The 23,509-nt window shown below is 42.7% G+C and overlaps 1 protein-coding gene across 1 annotated transcript in view; it reads right to left on the bottom strand.

The window, feature by feature from the left end:
- Positions 1–12,095: 12,095 nt before the first annotated feature.
- The window catches only part of LOC138854346 (uncharacterized), a 46,943-nt gene continuing 35,529 nt past the window's right edge, over positions 12,096–23,509 (bottom strand). The window contains exon 2 of the mRNA XM_070096958.1: positions 12,096–21,882. Within this exon, the coding sequence (XP_069953059.1) occupies positions 21,643–21,882 (240 nt within the window). The 3' untranslated portion in view covers positions 12,096–21,642. The remainder of the gene's footprint in view (positions 21,883–23,509) is intronic.

Here is a 23,509-nt window from a genome sequence, read left to right on the forward strand (position 1 = left end):
GTTGTAGTGGTGCTGTGGTTGTTATGGTGTTGTGGTTGTTTTGTAATGGTGTTGTGGTGATTGTAATGGTGTTGTGGTTGTTTTGTTATGGTGGTTGTTGTAATGGTGTTGTGGTTGTTGTAATGGTGTTATGGTTGTTGTAATTGTGTTGCGGTGGTTGTTGTAATGGTGTTGTGGTTGTTGTTGTAATGGTGTTGCGGTGATTGTTGTAATGGTGTTGTGGTTGTTGTAATGGTGTTGTGGTGAGTGTTGTAATGGTGTTGCGGTGGTTGTTGCAATGGTGTTGTGGTGGTTATTGTAATGGTATTGTGGTGGTTGTAATGATGTTGTGGTTGTTATGGTTTTGTGATAGTTGTTGTAATGGTGTTGTGGTGGTTGTTGTAATGGTGTTTTGGTTATTTTGTAATGGTGTTATGGTGGTTGTTGAAATGGTGTTGTGGTTGTTGTAATGGTGTTGTGGTTGTTTTGTAATGGTGTTATGGTGGTTGTTGTAATGGTGTTGTGGTTGTTGTAATGGTGTTGTGGTTGTTGTTGTAATGGTGTTGTGGTTGTTGTAAGGGTGTTGTGGTGGGTGTTGTAATGGTGTTGGGGTGGGTGTTGTAATGGTGTTGTGGTTGGTGTAATGGTGTTGTGATTGTTGTAATGGCATTGCGGTGCATGTTGTAATGGTGTTGTGGTGATTGTTGTAATGGTGTTGTGGTTTTGTAATTTTGTTATGGTAGTTGTTGTAATGGTGTTGTGGTTGTTGTTGTAATAATGTTGTGGTTGTTGTTGTAATGGTGTTGTGGTTGTTGTTGTAATGGTGTTGGGGTGGGCGTTGTAATGGGGTTGTGGTTGCTCCTCTAATGGTGTTGTGGAGGTTGTTGTAATGGAGTTGTGGTGGGTGTTATAATGTGTCGTGGTGGTTGTTGTAATGGTGTTGTGGTTGTTGTTATGGTGTTGTGGTTGTTTTCTTATGGTGTTATGTTGGTTGTAATGGTGTTGTGGTTGTTGTTGTAATGGTGTTGTGGTTGTTGTAATGGTGTTGGGGTGGTTGTAATGGTGTTGTGGTGGTTGTTGTAATGGTGTTGTGGTGGTTGTAATGGTGATGTGATTGTTGTTATGGTGTTGTGGTTGTTTTATAATGGTGTTGTGGTGAATGTTGTAATGGTGTTGTGGTGGTTGTTGTAATGGTGTTGTGCAAGTTGTTGTAATGGTATAGTGGTTGTTATGGTTTTGTGGTAGTTGTTGTAATGGTATTGTCGTGGTGGATGTAATGGTGTTGTGGTTGTTGTGGTTGGTGATTGTTGTAATCGTGTTGTTGTGGTTGTTGTAATGGTGTTGTGGTGGTTGTTGTAATGGTATTGTGGTGCATGTTGTAATGGTGTTGTGGTGGTTGTTGTAATGATATTGTTGTGGTTGTTGTAATTGTGTTGTGGTGGTTTTTGTAATTGTATTGTGGTGGTGGATGTAATGCTATTGTGGTAGTTGCTGTAATCGTGTAGTGGTGGTTGTTGTAATGGTGTTGTGGTTGTTGTTGTAATGATGTTGTGGTGGTTGTTGTAATGATATTGTGGTGGGTGTTGTAATGGTGTTGTGGTGGTTGTAATGGTATTGTTGTGGTTGTTGTAATGATGTTGTGGTTGTCGTAATGGTGTTGTTGTGGTTGTTGTAATGGTGTTGTGGTGGTTGTTGTAATGGTGTTGTGGTTCTCATGGTTTTGTGGTAGTTGTAATGGTGTTGTGGCTGTTATGGTTTTGTGATAGTTGTTGTAATGGTGTTGTGGTTGTAATGGTGTTGTGGTTATGGTTTTGTGGTAGTTGTAATTGTGTTGTGGTGGTTGTTTAATGATGTTGTGGTGGTTTTTGTAATGGTGTTGTAGTTTTTCTAATGGTGTTGTGGTTGTTTTGTAATTTTGGTGTGGTAGTTGTTGTAATGGTGTTTTGGTTCTCATGGTGTTGTGGTTGTTTTGTAATGGTGTTGTGGTGGCTGTTGTAATGGTGTTGTGGTTGTTCTCATGGTGTTGTGGTTGTTTTGTAATGGTGTTGTGGTGGTTTTTGTAATGGTATTGTGGTTGTTATGGTGCTGTGGTTGTCCTTATAGTGTTGCGGTGGTTGTTGTAATGGTGTTGTCTTGGTTGTTGTAATGGTGTTGTGGTGATTGTTGTTATGATGTTGTGGTTATTGTTGTTGTAGTGGTGTGATTGTTGTAGTGATATTGTGGTGTTTGTTGTAATGGTGTTGTGGTTGTTGAAATGGTGTTGTGGTTGTTGTAATGGTGCTGTGGTTGTTGTAGTGGTGTTGTGGTTGTTGTAATGGTGTTTGGTGCTTACTGTAATTGTGTTATGGTTTGTAATGGTGTTGTGGTTGTTGTTGTAATGGTGTTGTGGTTATCGTTGTTGTAGTGGTGTTGGGTGTCATATATTGCTGCTTCAGCAAGATGAGCAGTGATAAATTAGACACATGTGCAACTCTTGGGTATCTTTATTGAGGAAACGTTTCGCCACACAGTGGCTTCATCAGTCCATACAAAGGAGAATGGTGAAGAACAGGAGAAGAATGAGATAATCAGTCCCTCAACTTAGAGTCAATATGGTAAGTCCATCAATCTTGAATAAAATACAGCAAATGTGCGGAGAAGTCGCTTCTCTGAACCATTCATCTACAATCCTGTCAGGCACTAACTTTTTGGGATCTTAATACGGTACTTGGGAATTCTTCGCTTGCCTAACTCTTGGGCACGACCTACTTCCACACTGGACAAATGTGACACCACCTACGACTGCTGCACCTCTCCTGCCTACGGTATATAAGCTACTTCTCCGCACATATGCTGTATTCTATTCAAGATTGATGGACTGATTACATCGACTCAAGGTTGAGGGACTGATTACCTCATTTTCCTCCTGTTCTTCACGATTGCATGGACTGATGAAGTCACTGTGTGGCGAAACGTTTCCTCAATAAAGATACCCAAGTGTTGCACATGTGTCTAATTTATCAACGTGTCGGTTCTCTGAACCATTCATCTACAAAGGTGAGCAGTGTTAGTCAGTCTTTCATGGAAACTCTTTGAGGAAATGCCTTCTGAATTAACCAGCCACCTGCAGCTGAACTATTGGTGATGGTGGTGGTAGTTGTAGTGGTGGTGGTAGTGGTGGGGGTAGTGGTAGTGGTGGTGATAATGGTGGTGGTAGCGGTGGTGGTAGTGGTGGTGGTAGTGGTGGTAGTGGTGGTGGTAGTGGTGGTGGTAGTGGTGGTAGTGGTGGTGGTGGTAGTGGTGGTGGTGGTGGTAGTGGTGGTGGTAGTGGTGGTGGTGGTGGTGGTAGTGGTGGTAGTGGTGGTGGTAGCGGTGGTGGTAGTGGTGGTGGTAGTGGTGGTAGTGGTAGTGGTGGTAGTGGTGGTGGTAGTGGTGGTGGTGGTGGTAGTGGTGGTGGTAGTGGTGGTGGTGGCAGTGGTGGTGGTGGTGGTAGTGGTGGTGGTAGCGGTGGTGGTAGTGGTGGTAGTAGTGGTGGTGGTGGTAGTGGTGTAGTGATGGTAGTGGTGTAGTGATGGTAGTGGTAGTGGTGTAGTGATGGTAGTGGTAGTGGTGATGGTAGTGGTGGTGGTAGTGGTGGTGGTAGTGGTGGTGGTAGTGGTTGTGGTGGCAGTGGTGGTGGTAGTAGTGGTGGTGGTAGTGGTGGTGGTGGCAGTGGTGGTGGTGGTAGTGGTGGCGGTGTGGTGGTGGTAGTGATGGTAGTGGTGGTGGTGATGGTAGTGGTGGTGGTAGTGGTGGTGGTGGCGGCAGTAGTGGTAGTGGTGATGGTAGTGGTAGTGGTGATGGTGGTGGTGGTGGTAGTGGTAGTGGTGGTGGTGGTAGTGGCGGTGGTAGTGGTGGTGATAGTGGTGGTGGTAGTAGTGGTGGTGGTGGTAGTGGTGTAGTGATGGTAGTGGTGTAGTGATGGTAGTGGTGGTGGTGATGGTAGTGGTAGTGGTGATGGTGGTAGTGGTGGTGGTAGTGGTGGTGGTAGTGATGGCGGTGGTAGTGGTGGTGGTAGTGGTGATGGTAGTGGTGGTGGTAGTGGTGATTGTGGTAGTGGTGGTGGTGGCAGTAGTGGTAGTGGTGATGGTGGTAGTGGTGGTGGTAGTGGTGGTAGTGGTGGTGGTAGTGGTGGTGGTAGAGGTGATGGTGGTGGTAGTGGTGATAGTGGTGGTGGTAGTGGTGATGGTGGTAGTGGTGGTGGTAGTGGTGATGGTGGTAGTGGTAGTGGTGGCGGTGGTAGTGGTGGTGGTAGTGGTGGTGGTAGTGGTGATGGTGGTAGTGGTGGTGGTAGTGGTTGTGGTTGTGGTGGTGGTAGTGGTGGTGGTAGTGGTGGTGTCAGCGTAGTTACTGATCTACATAAGTTGTAATCACTCACGACCATCGTCCAAGGCTAGTGTCGAGAGTCATCATTCCCGTAGTGCTCGTAGTACATACAGTAACCATAGTCAAAAAACCTGCTATAATTGTGGTTACCGTGGCCATATCGCAGTAAACTGTCCTGATAGCCACCCTAAGAGGCGTCGTAATGATGATGCGTACCAGTCCGATCTGCCGTACTGTACTTATCACAGATTCCATGGTCATGACACATCTGAGTGCAATGCTCTCTACAACCTTCAGAACCAGGAGAGGAAACAGGGGTCGCAGTTCTCAAACTAACCAGAACCAGGTTCATTCTTCCAATTCCGGGCGCCCCAGTCAACCCGTCCCGTGGTGACAGTAGGTGATAATGAGTATCCCGTCCCTGTTAATAATTCCTTTAATGCCTTAAGTAGCCTTGAGACCCCCGATCCTTTAAATGTTGTTTCAACCGTCTCTGACGACGGTAATTTTGGGGATGACGTAGAACAAAGCTTCTCTGAGGACCACTCTCCCTCTTGTTTGCATATTACTTCCACTGCAACGATAGGTCCTTTAGTGCAAGCCTAAGTTCATCAGAAGCCCGTTCATGTGTTCATGGACTCCGGTGCACAAGTTAATGTCATCAGGTCTAGTGTGTTTAAGGATAAGCGGTTACGATGTGTTCTCCTCGTAGAACCAACTACTGTAACCTCCCTTAGTGGAGTAGCTGGTTCCCTCCTCCTTGTACGAGGTCAGACTTCTCTCACCTTTTCTATCCAAGGTCGAGACTTTACTGCTTCCTTCCTCGTTGTCGACCGGTTTAGTTTCCCTGGTTATCTTCTACTGGGCTTTGCTTCCATGAGAGACTTATGTATTGTACTCGACCCTTACCGATGGCATGCCCAAACTGATGACTTGATTGTGCCATTTTGGGGTTATCAACTTGGATCCAAGATCTGCCATACTACCGCAGAGTATGAAGTTCGGGTCAAGTCCTTCCAGGCCAGTGCATTTTCCAATAGCGTACCCAAGCGATCAGGCACTGGTAATTCTGTCACTCCCACCTGTGTTCCACCTACACCTTCAGACATGCAAGATAGTGTTCAGTTGCCTCAGGTGTCCGAGGATGCTCAGACTGCCTTGAGTGCACAGCCTATCCCTGTAGTGTCTGCTAGTTCATCACTAGGAGACATTGGACACCTTGTCGGACAACGATTACTTGAAACTAGTAATGCCATCTCATGTTGATGTCACATGCCGTCTGCAGAAAGATGTTTCTGTCGTGGCTAGTGCCCTCACTAGAGTGTCTGTTGTTGTTCCTAGTGTTCCAGATGGTGATAACATCGTAGTTGACAGTGATTCCTGCAAAGTAAAGGGTTTATTTGTTGAGCCATCCTTACATGTTGTAAAAGATAGTAAGATCCATATATTCCTTGCTAACACTTCTGGTCACAGTGTTCGTCTCAGAGCAATTACTAATCTTGTTGACCTTGTTCATTATCCTTACCCTGTTCAGATAGAGGATGAGTTGTCACCTGACCAGTGGGTCAGTGCTATTTCTACCGGGGAGACCTCATGCACTTCACTGGATCAATCCATTCCACCAGTTGAGGAGAAAGACTTAGCTCCCACCGACTTCCCAGACGAGGTCAAGCGCTTGTTGACTGTTGAATAAACGTCGTAAAGCCATTGCCTTACCAGGTGAGAAGATGGGAATAACGAACTTGTTGTCCTATCATATCCCACTTGAACCTGGTACTAGACCTATCTATATACCTGCGTACAGAATGGTTCATTCACAAGTTGCTGTCGCAGAAGAATTGATCAATCAAATGCTTGATGATGGAGTTATTGCACATAGCAATTCACCCTGGAATGCACCCTTGATCATAGTACCTAAGAAGGACAGTACTTGGCGCCCAGTGATTGACTTTAGGAAGTTAAATCCCACTTCCTGTACTTGGTGATTTTTTATGCAACATCGGAGATAACAGTCTATTCAATCCTGGACTTGTTGCAAGGGTTTAGGCAAGTTCCTCTTCATGAGGACAGCCAAGAGCTAACCACATTCTCCACCTTTACAGGTCATTATCACTTCCTCCGTATGGCCTTTGGATTACGATCTTCTCCTATCACATTCTCGAGGCTAATGACCAACATCTTTAGAAGTTTCATAGGTAATGCACTTATGGTGTACTTAGATGATGTAATCGTCATGTTTGAAGATGTGAATACACACTTGAAAAGACTTGATGTAGTACTTGGCAAACTTGGAGAAGCCAATTTAAAGATCAAACTGTCTAAATGTCAATTTTTCAGATCAGAAATCAAGTTTCTTGGTCATGTAGTCACTCCTAGAGGGATTACGGCTGACCAGAGTAAAGTAACTGCAGTACTAAATTTTCCATCTCCCAAAATTTCTGATGCCGTAAGATCCTTTGTGGGCTTAGCAAGTTTTTATAGATGTTTCATTGCCTATTTTTCTTCCATAGCAGCTCCTCTAACTGAGTTGCTTAAGATGCTCCTTTCATTTGGACCTTCCATCAAGAAAGAGCACTCCGAACTCTAAAAGAAAGGCTAACTTCTGCTCCACTTTAAGATTTTTGAAATAGCTAATGATCTAAAATACCCAAAATACTTAAATGATAAATCTTCTAAAATTGCTAAAAATACTTTTTACAACTCAAAAAACGACAAACTACCTGGTAATTCTGTCACTCCCATCTGTGTTCCACCTACACCTTCAGACATGCAAGATAGTGTTCAGTTGCCTCAGGTGTCTGAGGATGCTCAGACTCCCTTGAGTGCAGATCCTATCCCTGCAATGTCTGCTTGTTCATCACTAGCAGACATTGGATGCCTTAATGAACTAAACATATGTTGGTTCTCCCTTACCATGAAAACTTTCTTGATATACCTTCTCTACTTAAGAATTTTAATATCAAAGTTGTAGTTAAAATTCTTGATACCGTAAAAAAATCAGAAAAAAAAATCTCAAAAAATGTTGATGGTTGTGTTTACATGATTCCTTGTAAAATATGTAATAAAGTTTATTACAGTTAAACTTGGAAAAGTCTTGAACTAAGATTAAAACAACATAAATATATATGATTTAGAAAATCAGCAAGTTGAAGAATAAAACACTTATGTAACATATGGGAACGTTTATTCCCATATGCTACGAAAGTGTCTCATTCTTCAGCATAAATATAGCATTAGATTTGGAAAAGATTCTAATGCTGTTTATTAATTTTCAAAAGACCGAGAAAGTTATATGAAGTAGGCAGATGGTCAACAGAAATATAATAGAATTAAGATTCATAAAGAATTAGTTTTGAAATTAATATGAATATAATATTGCTTTTGGATAATACAAATTGGATTCATTTAGAAATAATATAATTTGGGAAGATTTTAAGATACATTATGCAAGTTAAAATCTTAAAGATTGGGTAGAATATAAGCTGGGTTTGATAGGTTCTTGACTACGTACCTATATAAAAAGGTCAGGTGTTGTAAGGTAACTGCCAGGTGTAATCTCGTCCTTACATACCTTTCGATTGATCTTTTATTTTTACAGTTACTTAATAATGTGAGAAGTCCTTGGATTTTCACTATTTTTTCACAGTGGTTGTTCTGCATAATGTGATATCACCTGTTTATTGTGATCTTATTGCATATACATATACATATAAATAAGCCGCATCCAACCCGTAACTCGAATATGTATATGTACACACAACCAGTACATAGTTATAAGAACATAAGAACATAAGAACGAAGGAACACTGCAGAAGGCCTACTGGCCCATGCAAGGCAGGTCCAAGTCTCCTACCGGCTTAAGCCAATGCACCCAACCTAGTCAGGTCAGGTCACATTGACTTAAGGGAGGAACACGGCAACCGACCTGGTAGCACAAGCTATCAGGTCTAACTCACACCCACCCACATCTACTCATGTATTTATCCAACCTATTTTTAAAGCTACACAACGTTCTGGCCTCTATAACGGTATTTGGGAGTTTGTTCCACTCATCCACAACTCTATTACCAAACCAGTACTTTCCTATATCCTTCCTGAATCTGAATTTTTCCAACTTAAAACCATTGCTGCGAGTCCTGTCTAGGCTAGATATTTTCAGCACACTATTTACATCCCCTTTATTTATTCCTGTCTTCCATTTATACACCTCAATCATATCCCCCCTAATTCTACGTCTTTCTAGAGAGTGCAGTTTCAGGGCCCTTAGTCTATCCTCATAGGGAAGGTTTCTGATACATGGGATCAACTTTGTCATCCTCCTTTGTACATTTTCCAGAGAATTTATATCCATTCTGTAATACGGTGACCAAAACTGTGCAGCATAATCTAAATGAGGCCTAACCAAGGATGTATAGAGTTGAAGAACAACCTGAGGACTCCTATTATTTATGCTTCTTGATATGAAGCCAAGGATTCTATTAGCTTTATTGCGAACACTTATGCACTGTTGTCTTGGTTTCAGATTACTGCTAACCAGAACTCCTAAATCTTTTTCGCAATCCGTAATATTAAGATCTACATTATTTAGTTTATATGTGGCATGGTTATTGTCCTGTCCAACATTTAGAACTTTGCATTTGTCTATATTAAACTGCATCTGCCACTTCTCCGACCACTGCATCAGTCTATTCAAATCTTCCTGGAGTGCTCGAATGTCCTCGTCAGAATGAATTCGACGGCCTATTTTGGTGTCATCGGCAAACTTGCCGATGTCGCTCTTTATGCCCTCATCTATGTCGTTTATGTAGATTGTGAACAGCAGGGGGCCCAACACTGACCCCTGTGGAACACCGCTCGTGACGCTTCCCCACTCTGATTTCTCCCCATTTATGCAAACTCTCTGCTGCCTATTTGTCAACCATGCCTCTATCCAGGAAAAAATTTCTCCTCCTATTCCATGTGCTTTAATTTTCCTCAATAGTCTCTGATGTGGGACCCTGTCAAAAGCCTTACTGAAGTCCATATACACAATATCATATTCATTACCATGATCTACCTCCTCAAATACCTTAGTGAAAAAAGTTAATAAATTCGTAAGGCAGGAACGCCCCTTTGTAAAACCATGCTGAGATTCGTTGATTAATTTATGCTTTTCAAGGTGGCTACGAACTGCCTCGGCAATTATTGATTCCATAAATTTTCCCACGATGGAGGTTAGGCTTATTGGTCTATAGTTCGAAGCTAAGGACCTGTCACCTGTTTTGAAAATAGGTATCACATTTGCCATTTTCCACTTATCTGGCACCATGCCAGTTTGTAGTGATATGTTGAAAAGATTAGCCAAAGGTGTGCTAAGCTCCTCTTTACATTCCTTTAGAACCCTTGCATACAGTTCATCAGGGCCTGGGGATTTGTTAGGTTTTAATTTATCTATTTGCCTAAGGACCATGTCACTTGTGACCCTAATAGTGCACAGTTTATTATCGTCCTGTTCTACATAATTTATCATTACTGGAATATCGCTGGTATCCTCCTGTGTAAAAACTGAGAGGAAGTATGTGTTAAAAATTCTACACATTTCCTTATCACTGTCAGTGAGCTGACCCGAGGAACTTTTGAGTGGGCCTATCTTGTCCCTGATCTTACTTCTGTATACCTGAAAGAATCCTTTTGGGTTAGTCTTCGATTCTCTTGCAACTTTAACCTCATAATCTCTTTTTGCTTTTCTAATTCCCTTTTTTATTTCTCTCTTTAACTGAATATATCGATTTCTCAATTGCCCCTCTCCTCTTTTGATTTGCCTATATATGCCTCTCTTTTGACCAATCAGATATTTTAATCTATTGTTCATCCATTTAGGATCATTTTTGTTTGATCTGATTTCCCTATTTGGAACATAATTTGACTGAGCAGCTAGAACTATGCCCTGGAAAGCATCATATCGGCAACCATCACCACCTACCTGACCCTTAGTCAGGTCATTCCAGTTCAGCCCACCTAAGTAATTTTTCAGTCCTATGAAATCAGCCAAGCGAAAGTCAGGGACGGAGACTTGATTGCCATTATTAGGGGAATTCCATGATATATTAAAACTGAGTGATTTGTGATCACTTTCCCCAAGCTCATCATTAACCTCAAGATTATTAATTAGTGTTTCCCTACTGGCAAGAACCAAGTCAAGGAGGTTATTTCCCCTAGTTGGCTCTGTCACAAACTGTTTTAAAAAACAATCCTGGATCGTATCAAGAAAGTCACCTGACTCTAAATTTCCTGTCAAATTGCTCCAGTCAATCTGTCTATAGTTGAAATCTCCCATTAGCACAACATTTTCGTATGTAGATGCCTTACGAATTTCGTCCCATAGAAGTTTACTGCACTCCCTATCAAGATTTGGGGCCCTGTAAATCACACCCAAAATTAGTTTTTCTCGGCCCTCGAGAAGCTGTAACCAAACAGATTCAGTGGCTGACGCCTCTAATTTAATATCTTGTCTAACACAACAATTTAAATTGTCTCTGACATACATCGCTACTCCACCACCTTTCCTGTTGACCCTGTCAGTGTGGAATAATTTATAGCCTTGTATGTGACATTCAGAGGGCATCTCTCTATCTTTCAGATTAAGCCAGGTCTCTGTTATAGCAATAATATCTATGTTTCCTGCACTTGCAATTAATCTTAGCTCATCTATCTTATTTCTTACACTCCTGCTATTAGTATAGTAAACCTTAAGGGAGCTAGTCCCTTGCTGCCCTCTGCTGTCCCCCTTTGTTTGCTGACCTGATCTATTGTCTTTATTTATAACTTCATGCTGAATGCCTTTTATACATTTACTGTTTCCAACCCAAGTGTTGCAACCTGCTTGTTTCCCACACACACCCATACCTCTATCTTCCATCAGTTTAAAATCATAGGCATTTCACCAATGGCCTTCTCAATCGAGTCTGCAAGTGCTACCACCCCAGCCCCAGAGAGATGTACCCCATCCCTTGCATACATATCATGTTTGCCATAAAAGTTGTTCCAGTTGTCAATGAATGGGATTGCAAGTTCCTTGCAGTATCTGTCTAGCCAGCAATTTACACCAATTGCCCTAGACAACCATTCATTTCCTACTCCCCTTCTAGGCAAGATGCTACATATGATTGGGATCCCTCCCTTAGACTTAATGAAATCTATAGCTGACCTGTACTTATCTAGCAGCTCTTCTCTCCTACCCTTCCCAATATCATTTCCACCAGCACTGAGACAGATAATGGGCTTGTTCCCATTACCTGACGTGATATTATCCAGCCTGTTGACAATGTCCCCAACACCAGCTCCAGGGAAGCACACTCTGTCTCTCATCTTCTTATTCCTATTACAAAAAGCACGGTCAATATATCTTACCTGAGAGTCACCAACCACAAGAATGCGCTTACCTCCATTAGCAGGGGCAGTAGTACCCTTACCTTCACTGGCCACTGAAGTACATTCATCCTGAAGAACAGAGAAGCGATTTCCTACCTTCAGATCTTCACTCTTAACTTTCCTTACTCAACCCACCTACACACATTACATACACACACACGTCTGTGTATTTGTATGTATGTATTTATATATGTCTATGTATGCATATTTGTGTGTGTGTGTGTGTGTATTATGTGTATTTGTGTGTATGCGTGTATTTATATATTTGTGTGTATGCGTGTATATATGTGTGTGTGTACGAGAGAGTGCGCATGCTCGTCACCTTCCTTCACAGTATAATGGATCTAATCAAACATCAACACTCTTGCAGCTGCATTGTATTTATTCCAAACTTTTATATTACACTGTCTACTCTGCCTCAAGTAACACTGTCAAGACTAAGAGATACAATGAGCAGCCTCTCCAGGACGCCAACACTCACCTCCTGGAAGTCTTATACAGTCAGGACATCACCACAATACTAAAATACAAAATGCTGAAGTAGCTGAAATTAACCTAATGATATGTGATGATAATGATTTATAATTATTATAATTAAAAAAATACTTAAAGACAATGTTTATAAATACATTGAATAACTAACATTTACAGTGTTAGCATGTAACTATATATACCAAAATGAGAGGAATAACAACCTTCAACAGTGTGTATAAGCAGAAAGGTGTATATATCTCTTTGTATATACACTAAAAGTATTTAAATCCCAATTTTAGGGTTTGAAGTATTCTTGGTGTTAGTGTAATCGACGCAGCTCCATGACAGCGCTTGGGTTACAACCAAAAGAAACCGGTTTCGATTATCAGTTGGGATAAACCTTACGGACAAGTCCCTTTATAGAGTCTACCACTGTTCGCCTAGCAGTATAAATATACCCGGCTGCTAAGCCAGGGTAGTATATTAAAAAATTAAAGGATTACTTAGACAATGTCTGGGTTGTGAAATGACCTGAGGTAGGATATTTGTTCATGACTTGTAAATTGAATTGTGTCAAAAAAACAACTCATTTAAAGTGTAGGAACCCACAGCAAGTCTTGCTACTGGTGGCTACCCACACTCCATCCTACAATTAGTTGCTTGGTTAATGCAGTTTAAAACCTATCGACTACACGAGGGTCATTAAGGCTACTTAACAATCTGCCCAAAACCAGTCAAAAAGACTTTAATCCCTTAAAAAAAGAGATTACAGTACCCTTACATTGTATATACCCCTAGAGACGTACACACCTCTCAGTGTATACGCTCGTCCTTACTAAACAAACACTGATTATTTTCCGTGACTCAAGACCATGGAAAAATAACACTAAAATTAACACACAAGATGTATCCCACCGAGGCAGTGTGACCTGAAAAGAAACACGAAAGTTTCTCTTTTTAAATTTAGTAATTTATACAGGAGAAGGGGTTATTAGCCCCTTGCTCCCGGCATTTTAGTCGCCTCTTACGACACGCATGGCTTACGGAGGAAGGATTCTTCTCCACTACCCCCTGGAGATCTAGCCTTCATGTACCTGTGCATTCATTGACGTTATTATATTGTATAATTACTTTAGTTTGATTAATTAACCTAACCTAACCAGCGTATGTAAGGATATGGTCTTAAGATAATCTAGTACATAAACCAACTTTGGAGTTAGGACAGTGCACAGTATCCGGCTAGTACCACCAGCACCCGGCTAACACCACCAGCACCCGGCTAGCACCACCAGCACCCGGCTAGCACCACCAGCACCCGCCCAGCACCACCAGCTCCAGGCTAACACCTCAAGTATCCTGACAGACAAGCTGATCTAAATTTACTCAATAAAGTCGTAATTTAATGGCTGTTGTTTACTATTACATTTTCTAAAAGGATGATCAGGTGGGACTAAAATAAATAAAAGAATGATAAAAGCTGGGGAGATAATGTAATCATGGGTAGTGGACAGAAAAGTGGCGAGAAAGCGGCGAGGGGAAAGAGGAGAGGAGAGGAACGAGAGCCAGAATCAGAGAGGGAAGAGAAGATTAATCACTTGTAGTCTGGCAACTGTTCTTCCTCCCATCAATCTCAATTTATGTCTCTCCCCTCAAGGAAGGTTCCTTGATGTTGGTGAGGGGCTCTTGATTTAGGGAATTGGATCTGTGCTCCAGTTTCCCAAATTAAGCCTGAATGCCTTCCACATCCCCCCCCCAGGCGCTGTATAATCCTCTGGGTTTAGCGCTTCCCCCTTGATTATAATAATAATAATAATCAGCAACTGTATGATATACAGTTGCTGAAAAGTCACATGTACACTGTACAGCCCCCCAGATGACCGACGGTCAATTGGCCGACAGACATTTGCCCGAAGGACAATTGGTCGAATGAACATTGCGCCGACAGCCATTTAGTTGTACGGACAATAAACAGATTGGATAGTTAGGTTAAGTGATGAATGCCAGTTCAGGCATATGCCCATTCGGTGATACATCCGTTCGGTCAAATGTCCTTCGGAGAAATGTCCATCGGCGAAGTGTCGGTCGGCTAAATGCCCAGGAGCCAAATATACTGTGTACATCCCCTCCTGATATACCGTGTACATCCATAGTGTCCCATAGCCTAGTAGGTAACACACTCGCCTCACACACTGAGTGTCCCGATTCGTCTCTCAACCTTTGAGTAGTGAGGACGTGCGCTGCTGCTGCCCCTAGCGTTGATTGGTGGCATTTATATTTTCACAGCATGGCGCAGGCCAGCTGGAGGCACATCAATACAGTCTGTGTTGAGCTTATCCGTGGGGCTGTGACAGGAACTTCTATGGAGCTGCTACTTCTATGGAGCCACCTAGTGGCTCTGTGTGGAAGGAGACGTGGCAACATGGAACAATGGCAACGACATGAAGCAGAAGAGAAGGGTGAGGAGCAAAAATTTGCCTTATGTGACTCTGCCTACACAAGGTGGGTCCTGGAGTGAGAAGGTCGAGAGAGCGGAGGAGATGGAGTCAGCAGGTGTGACGAGGGGGGACGCCACACCTTCAGTGAACGTAGCTCAGGTGTTGGAAGAGAACACCCCGAATGCGAGTGATAGCGACGTGGAAGACACATTAGCCAAGGCTTTAAATGTGTTATTGGATTACAAGAGTATTGGGCAGGTTGGGAGCCCAGACCTAGTTCTTGGGCCTGCTGTGGATCAGGGCGTGGAACAGGACAAGCGGTCGGCGCAGTGTGATATGAATGTCTTGACGATGGAAACGGTGGAGGTGGAGGTCCACCAGGACATTGTAACAGACGACATGATGCAAGCAGTGGGAGAATCACGGAAGCGCGCTGCTGCGCTATCTGACTCCGAGGACGTGCTCACGCCTGCTCAGCACACTGGGAAAAAGTCCTGGGCGGAAGTTACACAGAGAGGACACAGCGGCCCTAAGGGGCAGGAGTTGGTTAAGAGCATTCCTAAAGGGGGGGAGAGGGATCGAGGTGTCACGAAACTATCTGGTGGCAAGACAGCACCAGGGTCAAGAAGAAAAACCACTCTGTAAGCTTCAAGTGCATGACACTGAACATTAATGGATTGCGATCAGAGAGAAAGTGTGTAAGGTTTAGTGAATATTTGGTGCGTAATAGTGTTGATGTGGTGTTCGTGCAGGAACACAACTACAGACCAGGCTATGAGTTGAAGGTGAATGGGTATAATGTGTATGTGGAGCATGCGATAAGGTTGAAAGGAGGAGTTGCCATCCTGGTAAGGGAAACTAGCCCGTTTGTAGTGAGGCATTGTGAAGGTGGGGAGGGGAGGGTGATTTGTGTGGATGGGTGGTGGGGTAGGGCACAGATGAGTTTGGTGTGTGTGTATGGTCCGGCAGAGGGAGATGTGCGTATTAAGAATAAATTTGTGAAGGATGTCCTAGTATATTATTTGCATGCTTTGCCGGGTGTAGCTGTAATTGGTGGTGATTGGAATTGTGTGATAAGGCATAAGGACGTGGAAACTAGAGGGGCAGGGTATTGTTTGGGGATTTTGGGGGAATTATTAAATGGGGTGGGGTTAATGGACGTTGGGGGATGGGGTTGCAGAACATACTTTTGTTAGACGTGGATATGCGGCTAGGCTCGATCGCTTGTATGTGCCCCGAACAGTAATAGTGAGCAGAGTGCGTGTGGTGGACGCGGTTTTTTCGGATCACAGAGTACTGGTGGACCTAGAATGGGAGGGATTGCCTAGAAGGGGTCAAGGTTATTGGAAGTTAAATGTGAAGCTGTTGCAGGGTGAGGAATGTCGTCAGTCTTTTGTGCAATTGTGGGAACGGTTGGTGGATGAGGCGACGGGAGATGATGCTCTGGTAAGTTGGTGGGATTCGGTGGCTAAAACTCGCATCAGAGAATATTATATTTGTCGTGGGAGGGAATATAATCGGTTAAAGTATGGGTTTCAAAGATATCTTGAAGGGCAGCTGCATGACTGTTATGCACGAGGAGGAGCAAGTTATCCAGTACAGGACATTGAGGGTTTAACGGAGAGTATTAGGGTATTGCAAAATGAGCGTTTTGATGGTGCGTGAATTATGGGAGGATTGGAAGAAGTGCTATGGGGTGATCGGCCGTCGGCTTGCGTGTTAAGGGGCCAGAGAAAGAGGAGAGTGACGACAGAGATGATGGGGTTAAATGTACATGTAGGGATGGAAGGGTACAGAGTGGGTCAAGCATTGGTAACGATGGAGGGTATGAGTGAATATGTAGACGCTTGGTTTAAGTCATGTACGCAAAGCGTAGGCATCCGTGAAGTGGCATTGGGGGAAATGGGAGGGTATGTGCAGTGTGAGCTTGATGGTCAAGATCGGGAGGCATTAGGTGGGCCGATTACGGAGTGTGAGATTTGGCAGGCATTGTCAGGAGTGAGCTTGGGAAAGGCGCCAGGTATAGATGGGCTGCCAAATGATTTTTATGTAAAGAATTGGGGAGTTCTGAGGGGGTTTTTAGTAAGGTTGTTTAACATACTTAAGGTGGCTGTGGTAATGGGAGAGCAGCAATGGATGGCCGTTGTGGTGTTGGTACTGAAAAGGGAGCAGTCAACGGTAATGGATTATCGGGCACTTTCGCTTATGTGTGGAGATTATAAGTTGTTCACGAGAATATTAGAGAACAGAATTAAGAGGGTGATAGCCAAGGTAACTGATAGGGGACAATATGGGGTGCCAGGAAGGTCAATGTATGAAGGGCATGGCATGATTCGAGAATTTATAGGGAAACGGGGGGAGTTGGGTGATGGAGGTGTATTGGCGTTAGATTGGAAGGCTGCTTATGATAGTGTGGAAAGGGAAGCATTATGGATGTTCATGCGTTGGCAAGGTTTTGGGAAAGAAATAATATCTTGGGCAAAATTATTGTATCAGGGGGCGTCGATGAGGGTGCTGGTTAATGGGAGGCTAGGAGTTAAAATACAGATGTGACGGGGACTGCGCCAAGGTTGCCCACTATCGCAAATATTGTTTGCGTGTATACAGGATCCATTTTATAGGGCTATTCGGAGGTGTGTTGCGGGAGGTGGGGAGGGAAATGACCGGGGGGAGGGGGGGCTGGTATCGTAGGTTATGTGGATGACACGACTGTTTTGGTGAGAGGTAATAGGGACTTGCTTAGGGTGGGTAAGGTAGTGGATGTGTTTGGGAAGGCTTCAGGGATGAAAATTAATGTTGAGAAGACTAAGTTTCTAGACCTAAGGGATAGTACACATGGGGATGAGGTGGTAGGGGGTGGGTGGAATGTAGTGGATCAACTATTGATATGTGGGATAGTTTATGTGATACACGGGAGGCTCAAGAGGTGAATTCGGTGCGAATAGTGGATGGAGTATTGAAAAGACTTGGTGGTTTGAGGGCGGTGCAACTAACACTGCATCAAAGAGCAATAGTGACGAACGTGCTATTGTACAGCAAGTTATGGCAAGTGGTTGTCATGTACCCGCTGATGCGACGTGAGGTAAAACGTTTACAACATGGGTTTTTTAGGTTTATATGGGGATCGGGTTGGGAATGGTTAAGTAGAGCGGTGTTAACACTTCCGGTCAGTAGGGGAGGGCTGGGGCTTATACCTCTGGAAAAAAGGATGATGAGCGTGTACCTAAAACGAAGTTTAATAAGGGAGGGGGGCGGGAGGGGAGGTGGACTTGTGAGAGTACGTAAGGATATGCAACGATGGTGGGGGGGTAGGGATTTAATAGTTGGTGAGGCCATGTTGAGGTTTTTAATGACAGTGAGGGACCCTTCGTGTGTTAAATTGCGGGTCCTCGAAGGAGTGGAAGGTAGGTCAGTGGTGGCTGCTGTAGAAGGGGCATACCCTATGTATGCGTGGAGCGAAATATGGACGCGTCTAAAACAATTACGTGTAAAACCGGGTGTTCGGGAGGTAATGTTTAGATTTTTACATGGGATTTTGCCGTTTGGGGTTGTCCTATTCAATAGGAGGATACGGGAGGGAGGGGAATGTAGAGCGTGTGGAAGCATGGAGACAATTTTTCATGCGGTATATTTTTGTGAATGTATAGAAGTTGTGCGGGTCTGGTTAGGAAAGGTGTTTAGGTTAGTGGGTGGGGAAGGGTTGCAGGTGTTGCGGGCTTTAAGTTTGGATATAAGTGGGGTGAGTAAGATGGTGGAGAATGCAGTGGCGTATTTGGTCACGGATTTTATTTATACGTCATTGGCCATGAGGGAGGTGGGCGTGGATGAAAGGATAAAGGTGTTAGCTGCGACATTTTACAAAACTAAGTGTCGTAATAGGGAAATTTACGGAGGGAGTTGGGAGACTTTTACTGAAGGTTATCGGAGTTTTAGGTTGAGGGATTTATGGGATTTACGTGCAATGTAAGGGGTTGCGGCGGGCTGGCTTCCCGATAAGGATAGTGTGAAAGGGTTTAGTGTGGAAGAGAATGAATATAGGACTGAGACATAAGTGCCTTTGACTGTGTGATGAGCGGGTTGTGTGTTGTGAACGATACAAGTTCTTCAATTTAATTATTAATTATGCAATTGACAAAGGACGACAGATGTAGTGTGAAGGAATATTATATACATGAAACGGAATTATTGGTATGTGTGTAATGAAATGACAATGTGGGTGCACTGTGTGAATGTAAAATCTATATATAAACATGAGGTATTGAGTGTGGTAGGAAGGCATCAGTATTTATTGAAGTGTGAAGGTCATGCACTGTTATGTATTATGTAAAATGAATTACATCTTAGTAGTGGTGTTAATGAATGGTTGAATTATTTTTAGTAAAGCTTGACTCATCTTGTGTTTTTTATTACATATTTTTTTTCATGGGAGCTCTATAGAGCCCGTAGGTTTAGGTTACCTTTGAGATGACATATATTGTATGGTATTTGATGGATGACATGGGATTAGGTTTTTGTTTGTTTCACTGGTTGTGTTGTAAAGTGTATGCTTCATATGTATATATTTATACCTTCCTCTGGAAGGTGATATATTTGGGTGTCTAGTAGATATACGTTGTACATGAATCATGTAGAATTGATTTATATTTATATTATCTCAATATACTGAGTTATACTGAACGTATCATGTTGTTCAGTATGGAATAATGCAAGCATTTCATACAATATACAGTTAAATATAAAGATTGTTACGTGTCAGGTGGATTGACGCGCAAAAGAGAGGGGGGGGGAAGTGTTTTCAGAATGTAAGGTGTACATTCCGTGGCAGGATGTACAATGTAAGGTGTACATTCCGTGGCAGGATGTACAATGTAAGGTGTACATTCCGTGGCAGGATGTACAATGTAAGGTGTACATTCCGTGGCAGGATGTACAATCAGGAATTAGATGTACTTGCCAAGGGGTCTTTAGGTTAGATTTAGTGTTCCAGACATAATGTCATTACTCCAAGGATTGGAATGGTCATTTTTTACTGTACAGATTTGTGTCTTTCAGATGTAACATATTAATTGGAAAGTACATGTACTATGCAGAATTTTGCAATATATATTGTAAGACTTATTGTTGTAATTGAGGTGTGCATTGATTTTTTTTTTTACCACCGTTTTCGCTATGTAATTTGTCGTTTACTTTTATGTACTATGCATGTCTTTAAAAAAAAAAAAGAACGTTACAATCAGATTCATTCACAGACAGCAAGAATACTAATTCATATTCCAGAGGTGAAAAAAAATGAAATTGACACATTATTGTCCGTAGGAAGACACAAGAGTTCTTCGCCAATTGCGGTGACGTTGTAACATCGCGGTGTTGTAATCAACGTACAGATCTGCTATATTCTTAAGGTACAAATGAGTTGTACAGGTGAAACACAATTGTAAAACAGAGCTACGATAAACATGGTATAAAGGTACTATTATGATGCAGAATTACAGTATCAGTGGCATACAGCAGTAAGGGACAAGTGTCATGTACAATTGTTCCAGTGCTGACTTAAAACTATTATAGCGCTAAGGTATATACGTGATACAGGAAGAAAGTAACCAGGAACTTACATTACAAAGGAACAAAACAAATTTAACTCCAAAGGTGCAAACTGCATAGTATTGGGGTATGTGTTGCAGCAGTTGCGTACAAAAATATAAGTTGCAGTACTAGGGTACGGTTGTGGCGAAGTTCATAACTAGCAGACTGAGGCTAAAAACTAGACGATGTTTCGATCTGACCTAAACCATCATAAAGTCGCAAGGAAAAGGAAAAATAAAGAGAATATCAAAAGCCAGGGAAAAGAGAGAAACCACAGGGTTGGCCGTGTAAGTCTGGGGAGAGTGAGGCCACAGGGTTGGCCGTGTAAGTCTGGGGAGAGTGAGGCCACAGGGGTGGTTTTGTAAATGTGTACTGTGTTCTGTGTACTGTTTATTGTGTTCTGTGTACTGTTTATTGTATTCTGTGTACTGTGTTCTGTGAACCGGATGACAGAAATATCAACAAACAAGGCACTAAACCTGATTGACTCGTCTCATTCCCGCTAGCCAGGTTATTTCCACCAGGTCTGATGAAGCCACTCGCAGCGGCTCTTTTCACTGAATTAAAATTACTGGTTAGCTGCAACAATGTTATATAATACTGACAAATACATTAGTAAGACATATGAGCAACAGTTAAGAATGTCTTTATTCCTCAATGTTTTGCCCGTACAGTTAGCGAAATCAGTCGAATACCAAGTTGACGAATATAGAGGCACCAGCAGCAGTGGAGAGAGGCAGACTATGAACCTGAAGCTGTATAGCCCTTGTGGCTTAGCGCTTCTTTTTGATTATAATAATAATAATATGAACCTGAAGATTTCTTTAAGAACACTACTTCTGCTCCCTCCAGACTGGCAACCTCTGTACCTTGTATTCGACTGAAGAAGCCTACTGTGTAGACGAAACGTTTAGGAATAACGATACCTAATTGTTGCAGTATGTGTCTTATCTAGTTGCAAGTCGTTCCAGTCGCGGTATTGTAGCATTCTGCTCTCCAAAGGCGCGCATTGAACTGCCATATGATACAACGGTTAGAGAGAAATAGAAACAAATACGTCTCTTCTTCAAAGAGACGTATTTAGTTGGCCTTTGACCTGCCTATGATACAAAGGTATAACAATCGAGAACTGAGAAACAAATACGTCTCTTCTTCAAAGAGACGTATTTATTTAACCATTGACTTCCCTGTGATACAAAGACATTAGAGAAATGAGAAAGAAATACGTTTCTTCTTCAGAGAAACGTATTTATTTGACCATTTGACTTCCCTGTGATACAAAGACATTAGAGAAATGAGAAAGAAATACATCTCTTCTTCAGAGAGACGTATTTATTTGACCATTTTGACTTCCCTATCATACAAAGGTCATAGCACACTAAGACATAACAATTTTAAGGAAGAGAAGGAGGAGATTCTAGTCATCCATAATAGCGTTCTGGAAGAGAGAGGAGATCCAGAAGAAGAAAGTGGTGATCTTGTCTGCCACGGTGTCGTTCCTCCAGTGACAACGTGCAGGCTCGTCCATGGATAGCAGGGCTAGTGCGTTGCCTCCCTCCATGTTGCTGCTTTTGCTGATAACGGCGTGACGGCACTCGAGGCCACGCCCACACCGCCCGTGCCATGCCCACTGCCCGCCACATGTTTGTCCAGGGCCCTGTGAGACACAAGAAATAGCATTTAGATTAATGCTTAAAACTTACCATTCAAATATTTACGAAGCAAATATATGAGTGGTAAATATTATTATTATTATTATTATTATTATTATTATTATTATTATTATTATTTTTTTTTTTATCACACTGGCCGATTCCCACCAAGGCAGGGTGGCCCGAAAAAGAAAAACTTTCACCATCATTCACTCCATCACTGTCTTGCCAGAAGGGTGCTTTACACTACAGTTTTTAAACTGCAACATTAACACCCCTCCTTCAGAGTGCAGGCACTGTACTTCCCATCTCCAGGACTCAAGTCCGGCCTGCCGGTTTCCCTGAACCCCTTCATAAATGTTACTTTGCTCACACTCCAACAGCACGTCAAGTATTAAAAACCATTTGTCTCCATTCACTCCTATCAAACACGCTCACGCATGCCTGCTGGAAGTCCAAGCCCCTCGCACACAAAACCTCCTTTACCCCCTCTCTCCAACCTTTCCTAGGCCGACCCCTACCCCGCCTTCCTTCCACTACAGACTGATACACTCTTGAAGTCATTCTGTTTCGCTCCATTCTCTCTACATGTCCGAACCACCTCAACAACCCTTCCTCAGCCCTCTGAACAACAGTTTTGGTAATCCCGCACCTCCTCCTAACTTCCAAACTACGAATTCTCTGCATTATATTCACACCACACATTGCCCTCAGACATGACATCTCCACTGCCTCCAGCCTTCTTCTCGCTGCAACATTCATCACCCATGCTTCACACCCATATAAGAGCGTTGGTAAAACTATACTCTCATACATTCCCCTCTTTGCCTCCAAGGACAAAGTTCTTTGTCTCCACAGACTCCTAAGTGCACCACTCACTCTTTTCCCCTCATCAATTCTATGATTCACCTCATCTTTCATAGACCCATCCGCTGACACGTCCACTCCCAAATATCTGAATACATTCACCTCCTCTATACTCTCTCCATACTACTGTTATTGATACTATAATTATAAAATAATAACTGTTATTATTAGTAGTATTGTTGTTGTTGTTAATAATAATAATAATAATAATTATTATTATTATTATTATTATTATTAATGAGGATTCATTAGAAGAAAGCGAGTGTAGCTTCAGTCCCCTGGATCAAGAGTATTTTTATTATTAAACCCATAAGGGCCATAGGAATGTAAAGTTATCATTTTTGATCCACGGAAGTGAGAGCGGAGTCAATTCCTTGGATCAAGAGCCTTTTACTAATGTCAAAGCACAGCCCTGGAAGCGTGTAGTTTGTCAGCGAATTATCTTATGTTTTCTTATGTATGTAACTTGTGAGAATTTGTCCCACTCCGCTGTAACTAGCCTGGAACACTTGTCCCACACCACTGTAACTAGCCTGGAACACTTGTCCCACACCACTGTAACTAGCCTGGAACACTTGTCCCACACCACTGTAACTAGCCTGGAACACTTGTCCCACACCACTGTAACTAGCCTGGAACACTTGTCCCACACCACTGTAACTAGCCTGGAACACTTGTCCCACACCACTGTAACTAGCCTGGAACACTTGTCCCACACCACTGTAACTAGCCTGGAACATTTGTCCCACACCACTGTAACTAGCC

Source organism: Cherax quadricarinatus, chromosome 55 (assembly GCF_038502225.1).
Source record: "Cherax quadricarinatus isolate ZL_2023a chromosome 55, ASM3850222v1, whole genome shotgun sequence".
Taxonomy (NCBI): domain Eukaryota; kingdom Metazoa; phylum Arthropoda; class Malacostraca; order Decapoda; family Parastacidae; genus Cherax; species Cherax quadricarinatus.